The sequence below is a fragment of the Sceloporus undulatus genome, chromosome 1 (genome assembly GCF_019175285.1).
Source record: "Sceloporus undulatus isolate JIND9_A2432 ecotype Alabama chromosome 1, SceUnd_v1.1, whole genome shotgun sequence".
In the NCBI taxonomy this organism is placed as follows: domain Eukaryota; kingdom Metazoa; phylum Chordata; class Lepidosauria; order Squamata; family Phrynosomatidae; genus Sceloporus; species Sceloporus undulatus.
In genome coordinates this window covers 212662915-212675407 of record NC_056522.1, presented here as the reverse complement: position 1 = coordinate 212675407, position 12493 = coordinate 212662915, and the positions used below count along the sequence as shown (strand labels likewise).

Below are 12493 nucleotides of genomic sequence, written 5' to 3'. Positions count from 1 at the left end.
AATGTGAATAAATGTTCACATTAATTAATAACATTAAAATGACCATTGTATTTTTGTTTGCTTTCAAGAAACATGAACATTTCCCTTTAAAAATGCAACAGAAAAACATCTGTGTACAGCAATCCTGAAATATATGGTAAAGATGCTGGATATCTGTGTACAGCAACCCTGAAATATATGGTTAAAGATGCTGGATATACTGTTTCCAAGATCTTTCATTCTATTATGTTACATGTAACAGTATCTATTATTTCAAATTAAAAATGGATACCTTCATAACTGCTAATGATTATAAGGGAATATGGACAGGAAAAATAGTATAGAATTGCTGTTGTCGAAATGCGTCTTATTAATTTCAGGTGATAAAACAGGCAGTTCAGCCAAAGGAAATCAGGTAACCCAATCTGAATTTGACCCTGAGAATTACATGTGTGTATATGTTGAGGAGAGCTTAGCAGTTACGCAGTGCTGCCATGTAGTGATCTATTCAATTAGTCTTAAACTGAGAGGGTCCCATAGTGCTTATCACACGTGGTCCAAAGTGTCGTGGTTTTCTAAAACACTGGCAACTGTAACTTAACAGTTTTATAATCTTTAGGAAGAAGATATTTTGCCATTTGTGAACCGATCCTACCAGTGATTATTCTGGCAAGTGTATATCCCCCCCCCAGTAAAGCAATATTCATTTTTCAAATTATGAAAGGTGAAAAGTTCTCTTGCAAAGTTTGTAAAGCAGCATATTAAATGCTAAACATTTTACTTATGTTCTGAAACTCTTTCATAAGTAATTCACTTTTCAGTCTTATAAAAGATGTTATATTAAACTTAAAAAGGTAAAAGATAAAGGTAGTCCTCTGTTATTAAGCTGAAGAGCCAATGCTGTCTGAAGACTGCTCTGGTAGCCATGTGGCCAGCATGACTGCACCAAATGCTGTTACCTTCCCACCAAAGTGATACCTATTTATCACATGCTTTTGCATACTTTAGAACTGCTAGGTTGGCAGAAGCTAGGACTAATGATGGGAGCTCACCCCATCATGCAGCATTTTGGTCTCGAACTGCCAACCTTCCGATTGTTAGAATCTTAACCACTAAGCACTGCTCTTACTGCTTACTAAAACAATGTTATGCAAGTCCATGCAAAAAATAAAATTAGTGACTATAATTGCAAGCTGTTCATATTACTTGCCATAAAGTTTGTGTTAGTGTTAGTAACCCTGGCATATATGATAATTAGGCAATATTAGTCAATGAAACAGAGGCTGATATAATGCATTATTTTGGGTAATTATGCTGATGGGGAGAATGATGTATAAATATTTCTTTATGTTATTAACTTTTAACTAGAAGTAGAAACCTATACAATCATACCTTTAGTCTCAAACAGCACTTACAGGCTAATGGCCCATCTCCTCTGGTAGCAAAACAAGAAAGTGTGGTTCTATTCTTTCGCGTGTGTGTGTGTGTGTTATAGAAAAACTAATGAAAATCTGAACCTTTGCAAAATTACATCACCTGAGAATTTGAGCTTGACATTTTTACTGACACAGTTGCTGTTAGGCTAATAGAAATAACAGACAGAGCTCTCCAACAGTTAGCTGGCTGCAGTGAACAGATATAAAACATCAGCATTAATAACACAAGGATCATGATGAGGAGTTAAAGATTAAAATGAACATCTGAATGAGCCAATCTGCATGCATGTAGATACCCCAAATGTCTTAAATTCAGGCCCAGGGCTTGGGGATTACAGACCAAAGTCTTTTTCAGGCATCATAGGAAGGAGTGGGAAAAAGAGATTGGCTGCTGGTGCCAGCCTCCAGGGCATTCAGTATAAGCTCTGAAATAACTGGAGTAACAAGAAGATCTTCAGATTGCCATATAATGGGGTGAGCAACTGTGGCAGGTCTGGGGGCGACCTCTATGCCAACAAATTCCCCCAGAGGCCACATGCACTACTGAAAAATAAAACCCCCACAATGTGCCCAAAAGCCCACTTCTGGTTTTCAGAAAATGGGTGTATTTTTATTTTAAACAGTATATGGAAGCCTTGCAAACCATTAAAGACATAAATGGATGCTCCTAGAGTCTTCCATGAGCAACAATTCAACTTCCTTTATGGCCAGGAAAAGGTCAATTGAGGGATTCCGGGGGCGCTGAGAGCCACAAAAATATGACTGAGGGTTTCATTTGTCCACCACATCTTTTATCTTGTGCTGCTGCACTGAAAACGTGGATCATGGCCATAAATCTTTTATTAAACAACAGGATAAGCAGAATTAAACTTTATACAATCGAGAATACATCTTGATGGGATTACATGGGCTGGAGGCATTTCATCTATCAGTTTAGTCAACAGACTAATATGGAAAGTTTAATGCAAGGCTGTCGTCACACTGCCTTTGGTTACTTTAGTATTAGCACATCACCAGCTGTTTATTTAGATCAAGAGATGGAGAAATGGGCGCTAAAGTTCCCTGCTCCCCCACATTCTAGAATATATCTGATTTCTGTAAGTACAATTCCTTGAAAGAAAATCTAAACTAGCAAGAGCATATATGCTTAATTTTAAATACACTAGCATATGTCATAAATTATGTTTCCAACAGCAGTATATCAGTACAATCTTTATAATCTAATCCTTTTGTAATCAATAAATATTTTGCTGCCATTGATTTACTTTTGGGAGAAAATTTTATTGGCCCAATCCATCCTCTAGCCTCTGCAGGACAGAGATATGGGTGAAAGAAGATATGGCTCAGGACTCAATAGAGTCCTAGTTCTTCCTTTCTCCTCCTCAGCCACATAGTACTCCATGCAATTCATATCATTTTAAAGTTAACTGCAGCAGCAACAGCAGGCACTATTTCCTTACAGGTAAAAGAAAGTAGACTTTGACTACAGGCATACTGATCCTAGTTTTATATAAGTTTTATTTTCTTATTTTACTGTATTTCTTAACCAGTTCATATATCAAAAATTCCACCTTTTTTGGCACTGTAATTCTGAGGAAGATGCTATGTATTTCATTGATCTGGTTAAAGTTTCATCAAAATGCCTCCAAAGTCAAATAGATATGTTTATGTACTTCTATGTAATTTGTTTTGTGTGACATAGTTAAGATAAATCAAAATTTAGGACCATGGACTAAGAGCAATATTTACAGCTATTAAAATTGAATCAACAGGCTGAAATTTGCCAGGAAATCAGGATTAGACACTACTCCTTTCTCTCTTTCATGAAACTGCTTCCAATTTTAAATTACAGATCTCAATGGCATGCATACTTTTCCAAAATGCGATTAGTGAGAGTGTTCAAACTGTAGTTAGTGAGAACAAATCATGATCAGCTCTTGCTTTCAGACTCTGGATTTTTCTAAAACAGCTGAAACAAGCAATGTATGGTTCCTTGAGTTTGTTGCCACTGGAAACTGATTAGTTTAAAATTGGAAAAGGGCACATTTGTTCCCTTCAACAGAGTGAAATAGAAATGTGGGAAATGTGTCAGTATTAAACCCGCTGCCATTCCTTCATATAATGGGGGAAAAATGATTCTGTTCTATGTCTGACCAGGGATAATGTGAGTATTGTTTTTTGCCCAAGTGGATACATCCTTCAGTTAGAATTAGGTTCAAAGTTTCAATGTACAGTACTGAGTTATTCTGACTAATTCTATAATTCTTACTACCTTAAAAAAAATTGTCAGGATAATGTGGTTGTTAACAGTTAAATAGAAAGAGAAAACAATTGTTTTTAACCCACAGAATATAACTAGAGTCAATTTTTTTACACAATTTTACATTTAAAAAGTGAATAGTTTAACAAAATTTGTCAGACAATATTTTTGAGATTGTGCACTCATGGAGAGGGAACGTCTGCGAGGAACACACTGGAAAGCATTTGTTGATGATGCAGCATTCCCAAGGCCTGAATCAGCAAAACAACATGCTTGACTAGAGCAGAAGCCTGTGCAATACCAGTGAAATTGCATCAAGAAAAGAAGAAGAAAAGAAACCCAACTTCTTTTTTTAACAAGATGATCTGAAAAAAGAATTTGGATTATAACCATCAGATAGTAAATTGTTACCTTCTAAATTGGCATAGATGGAAAAGGGACAACAGCTTTAGCAGTCTCTTCTGGATTTTAGCATCTCTTGAATTTTTTGTCCAGATAATCATAATCAACACAAGCTTTGCCCAACAGCATGTTAATGGGGCCCATTTTCACTATTAAAGCATTCATCTAAGACCTAGTCTTGCTCTCATTTGATTTTTGCCCTTTGTTATTTCAGTGGGAGCAGGAGCAGGCCACTTACACAAATGTTAAAGCTTTACCAACCACTTCAAGATTCAGGTGACATTAATATAAACAAAGGGATTCAGCCATTATAAATTATCAGGAATAAGTCAGCTTCAATTACTGTTTAAGCATTCTCAATTAGTTTATGACATGACAGATTCTTGGATAAACAATCACCACTTTCCTTCCCTTTTCATCCACATCTCTGATTTTTGTAAAAAGTTTTAATTATACACAGCAAAACACAAAAATTGTTGCTCACTCCTGTTAAAGCCTTTTGGACTAGCCAAAGCATTTCTCAGTTTTCAGCCTGATGATATTTAGGTCTGACCCCTGAACACACTTAAATAAGAATAGCAGCTAACCATGTGCCTAGAACCTAAATATCCTAAAGGCATCTAATCTATCTGATCTCAGAAGCTAAGGGGGGTCAGCTCTGGTTAGTAGTTGGATCGGAGACTGCCAATGAATACCAGGTGGTGAGGCTGTATTTCAGAGGCAGGAACAGGAAAAACCACCTCTGAGTACAGTCGGCCCTTCTTATACACTGATTTTTTATACATGGATGTAAGCATCCACAGTTTGAAAATGTTCAAAAAAGTATAAATTTCAAATATCAAACCTTGATTTTCCAATTTTTATAAGGGGCACCATTTTGTTATGTCATTGTATTTAATGAGACTTGAGTGAACCAAGCCTCAGCGTATAACAAGGGTCCACAGTACTATTCGCTTTAGGAAGCCCTATGAAATTCACGGTGTTACTATAAGATGACTGGCAATTTGCACGCAACATAACACACATGCACATACAATGTCTTTCTGAAGTTTGCCAGTTCTGCTTGAAGAACTCTCTATGTATTACATCAATGCAGGCCATGTCTAAGGTGAAATCTTACAACTTGTGCTGTATCATTTATTGTTTCAATGAGGAACCTCATGAACACAATTTCTGAACTGATTTTCTCATTAATGATAGGCTGAAAGAAAGCCACTAAACAATGATCAACTTAAATAATAATAATAATAATAATAATAATAATAATAATAATAATACGTTTTATTTATAGACCGCTATTCCGCGATGAATATGTAGTGGATATAGTGTAAGGGATACAGACTGCTGTAGCAAATCGAATATCTAGACCTAAACTGTTAGCCCCAATTAGAGCAGACTTACTGAAACAACTGAAACTACCAATGTGTTCAGTTATCAAGGTGTCCAGATTTAGGACATAGATTAGTACAGATGTTTGAAGCGCAAGACAGACATTATGAATCCTGCTGTATTCTTGCTCAGAATTATTACCAAACTATTTTAAATGTTGGTTTAAATATTTAAACTATTTATATGATGTGGCTGTTTCTGAATAGCATTTAACCATTAGGAAATTTAACTATTCTATTTTGATTAAATATTTTAAATTAGGCATTATTCACTCCAAGCTATTGGGATGAGACAGGAATAAAATCTGACCCAACCAAGGTTTGTCTTTAGACATGTACTTAGAAAAGCTTGGAGTTGCATAGTACAGTGGACCCTTGCCTTACGCAGGAGATCCGTTCCGGACCCCATGCGTAAGGCTAATTCCGCGTATGCTTGAGCCCCATTCATTTGAATAAGCTTGTGCATGTGGCTGAATGGGACGGGCCGCCCCTTGCGCCCTGCACGCTCCCCGCGACTTGAGCGTGTACGTTCAAGTCCGCGTAAAGTGCACTCGTGTTATAACGCGGGCGCACTATATCTACTATAAATTATCAGTTACTAGAAATTGCAGCAGCAATTTCCTTACCATGATATTTAGTTCTTTATTGTTAAAAGTTGCAAACAAAAAAAAAAACCTAAAAAACATTTATCTGTGTGACAGAAAAATGCATGTACCTATTTCTTCACTTGCTATTTGTGTAATGATTGGCACTCTCAAAGAGGAACGCTAATTGAAAAAAAAATATTGCACAATGTCTCTTTTTTAGCAGTGAAAAAATAAGAGACAACAGCAAATGTCAATCAAGCTGTACCAATATCATTTCTTTAGATAAATGAAAATTGGAATATTTTACATCATAAAATTGACACCAGCACATTTTTTTAAAAAGAACAATTCTTGACTGGAATATGATTGACATTACATTTGTATCCATGCTAAAATCAACTGATTCGTGAGAAATTTCTTTTCAGTGTTTTGCTTTGTTTTGAGCACATATATTCAATGAAGCATTCAACTATACTTTTTTAAAAATAACATATTTCTTTTTGTTGTAATATATATAATCAATTTTCACATGAATGAAAATCTAACACACCCAGTCCTCAGACAAATACTGGAAAAATGTTATCAGTTGACCAGAAACTAGCTGAACAACAACACCTTGAAAGAACATTCAGAAACAGAAACCTTCAGAAACAGAGAAACTGAGGAAACAGTTAAAATTTGAAATGACATTCCCTCTAAGTTTTTCCCAGAAAAAGACAATATTAAGAAACAAATGCTACATTTATAAGGGCTGAATCAAAAAGAGGTTGTTTTTATTGTTTTTAAAAACGATGCATGCTCCCTTCCCCTCCCCCCCTTGGTCTTTGAAAAGATCAACATTCTCATCAGTTTATGATCCAACTTACGAAACCTATAGGTCATGCAATAGCTGTTCAAAGTAGCTGATAATCAAATACATCTGTAAAAATCATTAGCAGAATCAAAATATATGTTGAGGGTTGCCAGTCTTGCCTGACCATGCTGTGATGTGTGAGTCAAAGGACTCAGCAGAGAGCAGCTGTGCATGTCTGGACTATCTTGCAATGGACAGGGAAGGAAACATAGCTCAGTAGCATGCAGGCCAGTCAAAATTCACCAGAAAGTGATTATATAAGTATAACTTGCTTAGGTAACCTGTGTAAGGGTGGTGATATGTTGAATCTACCTGGTTAAAAAGCACCAGAGCTGCATTCTTGATTGCTCCAGCTTGGTTTTACCCCTGTGAGAAGTAAGAATGGCAGGCAATGAAGTTCATGACATAGTACCTCCAATCTTTTGCTCTTTCCAACACAGTTTCAAAACATTTTCAAGGGGAAAAAAAAGATAGAATTACCAAGCTAGTAAAAAGGGAGAAACACACAGAGGTTTACAGAATTCTACTGACATCCCCATCAACCTTCTACCCACTCTGTATCCACATAAGATCCATCAGCAAACAATCACTGGGGACATGTTATACAGTAACTTTCATTTTTCCTGTTTACTGATGATAGAATGCCACCAGTTCCCCAAACAGGGTTATGCAGTGGTAACTGTGGCAGTGGTAGATGACTACTCCATGTCAGGCTGGTGGTGAAAGTAGCAGTGGTGGTGGTCCAAACTTTAAAGAAGTCATCCTATTGCTAAATCAGATCTGGCATCTTGGATGGCTCTTTCAAAGTTCACAATAATTCATTACCTCACTGACATGGAAGACTGCCCCATCAATGGATGATGCTCTCCTATCTTCACATCCTCCTCCTGAAGCATGAACCTGAGCCAACTTCACTTAGGCCCCATACAGACTGCCAAAATAAAGCTGCTTCGGGTCACTTTGGAGGTATGCTGTTTAAATGATGCAAACGTCCTAAGAGTCTGGAAGCCGTGCCAAAGCCACATTCCATTCCTTAGGACTGGATTGTGGCTTTGGTGCGGCTTCGAGACTCTTAGGACGCATGCAACATTTAAACAGCATACCTCCAAAGTGACCCAAAGCAGCATTATTTTGGCCTGTCTGTATGGAGCCTTAATATGTTTGGGATCTGCCCCACAACTGGCCTGTAACCTATTCCAACTGGAGTCTCAGCAACAAAAATGACCATTGGATCTGCATATCCTCCATGAAGCTAGTTGTCCTTAAGATTCACTCTGATGCTCCTCTCCTCTGCTGTCACGAAGGTTGAAGAGCCCCAGGATAGCCAGCCCAGCAGCATCAGGAATGACATCAGGGAAGTTTCATTGCAGGGAAGGCTCCCTGGCTCACAATCCTCAGCCCCACCCTAAAAACACACACCAACTCACCCAACAAAAACCACAAATGTTGCTCCCAACACCACCACTAATTACATGTTCCATACATACATTCAGAAATTAATCATACTGACTTAAACGGGATTTACTCCCAGGTAAGCATGGATAAGACTACAGCTATTAAAATGAACCTCTTTATTTTAGAAAAGCATGTGGGCACATCTGGGCACAATTTTCCCACTGTGGGACATAATGGACCCTATAAAGAAACTGAAAGTGGAAAGAAGTCAATTTCTGGTTTTGTAATAAAATCATTTTTGATTAATTATTTCTAAATTATCATTTAAAGTAAATTAATTAGTGCTTAGAGTCTATATTACACAGTGTACAAATGTGGAGAAAAAGTTCAGATGTGTCTTTTTTAGAGGAGAAAATTCTGTTTTAAACAAAAAATTGTATTTCCTTATTAACCCTACATAAACATTGCTACTGAAAAGTGATAGATCAGAAGACAGTTGTTGCAGCTAGGCTTTATTCATGTCCCCATTTCAAGAATATCCCCTCCTGAATTTGTGATAACTCTACGTTAGTCACATCTTTAACCATTCTGAATCATGGAAGAATATCAAAAGACAGATTTTCATATCAACATGACCGATTGAGTACAGTAACACTTAACTCATTAAAATAAATGTTTGACAGTAAGTGTATGCCTCACTGATGAATTTAACATGTAATCACATAATAGCTAAAATAAAATCCATAGGTATTTCACATAACAAAACCAAGAAAATATAATGGCAAATAGTTGGGAGGTCTGTACCGCGCCTAAGGCACCGCAGATCAGAATATGGGAACCTGCAGATCAGAATGTGGGCCATATAATCTGCCCTGTACACTCAGTTCTCCTGGGAGATATTTACTTCAACTGTCCAGGATTAGACTGACAATTGTCACCCAGAGGACATTTTCATCAATCGCCCATAGTCTGGGGAATGACCTGCCTGGAGACATTTGACAGCTAAACATGCTGTTTGAATTTAAAACAGTATTAAAGACCTATTTCTTTTGACAGACCTACTTAATCAATTTTAAACTATGAATTTTAAATTGGTATATTTTAAATTTTTATGTTGGATGATCTGAATGTATCCTCTGTTCATATGTTTTAAATTATGTGTTCAAATGATTTTATGTGTTTTAATCTTTGTTGTGCCCTGCCTTGAGCCTCGGGGAGAGATAGGTAAAAAAATCATTCATAATAATAATAATAATAATAATAATAATAATAATAATAGACTGTCTCAGTTGCAGGGCACCCTAAGACAAGCAGTTGGACCAGGAGTTTATCCAGCTGCCAGTTCTCCATGCCCCTCATGACCAGGAGAGCACCACAGTCATCACTTCCCAGTGTCCTTTTTCAGAAGAAAATACCACCTACAGGTACATGTACACATGCACAGAGAGAGACAGAGCTGATCAGACATACTGTCCATTCACAGTCAAAAGGGATTGGAAGCTAGCCATTATGTTTCAGATAGTCACTGTCTTGGGTTGTTGTTGTTTTTTTGGTAAAAACATCCTACATTTCCTTTTTATGTTTCAATTATAGTTCAATCTTTGTCCTTTAGCTGCAGTGCCTATTTGAGGAAAGCAGGGCAGAATGCTCTCTCTCTCTCTCAATCACGCACACACATTTACTTAAGCATTTTTTTAATTTTTTTTTTTTTTTGGTAGCTGCTTCCAGTCCCTAGAAATTTTAGAATATAGAGGAATGCTCTAAATAGCTCCAATTCCCCTCCTCTCATATCATCCATGCAAAAGAAATTCTTGATCTCATTCACTGCTCACTGCAGCATTGGCATCACTAGAAAGGTGGAAGGATGTCCACTGCACCAGGTGACACCATCAGAGAGGGTGGCACTGAAATGACTGTCCAGAAAAATGAAATTTTCAGGGTTCAAGAATTCCTTTGCAACCAATATCAAGGCAGGATCAAAACATCCCTGAGTAACAGAGGGGATGAATGGCAAGTCATGTGCCCAGAGACCATTTGTGCCTCCCTCCTATTCAGCACTATCAAGGCCCTTCCTTTTTGTGGATGGAAAAACAAAAAAGTGCAATGCCATTCCTACCCAGCACAGTGGCTGCCAGTGCAGTAATACAGTTGAATAGAAAGACTGCAGTGTAGCTATCAGAGCCATGAAGGAGATGGAGCAGGAGACCTATGGAAATCTATGGGAGTGACATCATGAGATACTGCACTGGATGACACCAATTCTAGTGATGCCACTACAATGAAGTGTAGTAAAAGTGGCATAGTCAATCCCCAGCCATAAATAATATATATGAAGCAAGTCCTTCTACCACCGGGGAAGGTTTTCCACACATCCCAACATGACATTTTACTGCCACTGCATAGCAGAACATAAGGATGGGCTATAAGAGCTGTGTGTTTGGAAAGGAAGATTTTATACCAAGCACCAGTCCTTACACCTATAGTGAGTGTGGTGATAGTAGATCTCTCAGACTTTACACCCATTTCTTTCCCATTTTTTCCTAGATGTAGGAGACTGAATTTGTTTGTAATGCATGCATTCTACCACTATGTAAATTCTGAACATTCTCACCACACACACCATTGCAAAATACCACAAAGTGAAATACCACAGATTTTTTTTAATAAAAAACATGCTTATTAGAAAGAAACTAATGAAGACCAAAGTAGTGTTACTCCCTTTGGTGTCACATGATGTGGGTGCCCAGAAAGGGTTGTAGGAGAAGGGGACAGCAGACACCGTTCTGCTGACACTTCCTATTTCCTAGGTCGCCTCCCCACCGGCTGGATGCCCACTACCCAGCCAGGGGGGTGCCATGGCCTCTGACGGTCTTGTTCAGAGTCTGGTACGTATGCCATGCCAGACTCTTAAACAGAAAGCACTGCAACCCAAGAGGCAGCCAATGCTGAGGGGTGATTGTGCTCAGGCCTTCAAAGGGACCATTCAGGGTCTGGTGTAGGGCATCACATTCCTTTCTCACTCACCCAGCACCCACACTAGTCCCACTGGGTGTACCACCCCATTGGGTATACATCCTCCTCTGGGGTGTCATCACATGCAGTCCGCATCCTCCACACCCTTCGAAGACCCTTCTGATAAAAAACAGTAAAGGTGCAATAAAAACCAACTGTGTAATCTCCCAGGACCATTACCTGTGCAAAAGCAAAAGAAGACAACGTCAATGTAATACATTAATATATATACAAATATAAAGTCCTACCTCTTTGCTTGCTCCAAGGTCAGATTCACTGCTAAATTCCTCTGTGTTTATATTTTCAAAATCTGATTCTCCAGCTGCAATTGGTACAGTCACAGTAAGGCCCGGATTATTAATAAATGACATATAATCATTTTCATCAATAATATATTTTTCCACACTGCTGCCTGTGCCTACGCCACTTGTGGTTCCATTCCCATCTCGCAGATAATGAACATCTTTAGTTATTTCCACCATGGTATGGTTGGAAATGTAGATGTCTTTCTTGTTGTTTAGCTCTTCAAGTGATTTGATATCCTCAGTGGCTTTCTGCTTTCTAATAACACTTTTCTGAACCACTTCTTGCATTTTTTTCTTAATGTAATCAATTCCTCTCTGAATCCTCCCCACAGCAATCTGGAGATTGTTCATTTCATTATCATCATCTGTAGCAGCAAGGTTGTCTGAACTGAAGGAGCTCAGCAGTAAGGCTAGAAAGAGGTTCAGTACCTAGAACATGGAGAAAGAAAGAAAGAAAAAATGTGCAATATATTTATATAGGAAATTAAAAATAAAATAAAATAAGGATCAGGCACATTATAAGAAGAAGCCTGCTATATCTCCAAGCAGCCCATTTCATCCATCAAATGACACACCTTGATCATCAGACTCCACATGCAGCCAAGTGAGGTGGTAAAATCCTGAAGTGGTAATCTATCATTTTAGATTGCAAGTTTTTGAACATGCAGCCATATACACAACAATAATTCCACTGAATAAATGCATAGAGAATAATCTATGATTATGAAGGGCTGGTGGGGATTACAGCTACCTGTTAAACATCAGTATCAGAGACAGTGTGCTAAAAAATACAAACATTGACCTCTTGTCCTGCTTGTGGCCAACTTACAAGGATCTGGCTGGCCACTGTGGAAACACAATGTTAGACTAGATAGG

General features: G+C 37.9%; 1 protein-coding gene across 4 annotated transcripts in view; it reads right to left on the bottom strand.

Moving 5' to 3' along the window:
- The window catches only part of LOC121922958 (sodium channel protein type 3 subunit alpha), a 95779-nt gene that overhangs the window by 27489 nt on the left and 55797 nt on the right, over positions 1-12493 (bottom strand). For all 4 annotated transcript variants that reach the window (XM_042452963.1, XM_042452953.1, XM_042452972.1 and 1 more), the window contains exon 18: positions 11561-12046. In XM_042452963.1, the coding sequence (XP_042308897.1) occupies positions 11561-12046 (486 nt within the window). The remainder of the gene's footprint in view (positions 1-11560; positions 12047-12493) is intronic.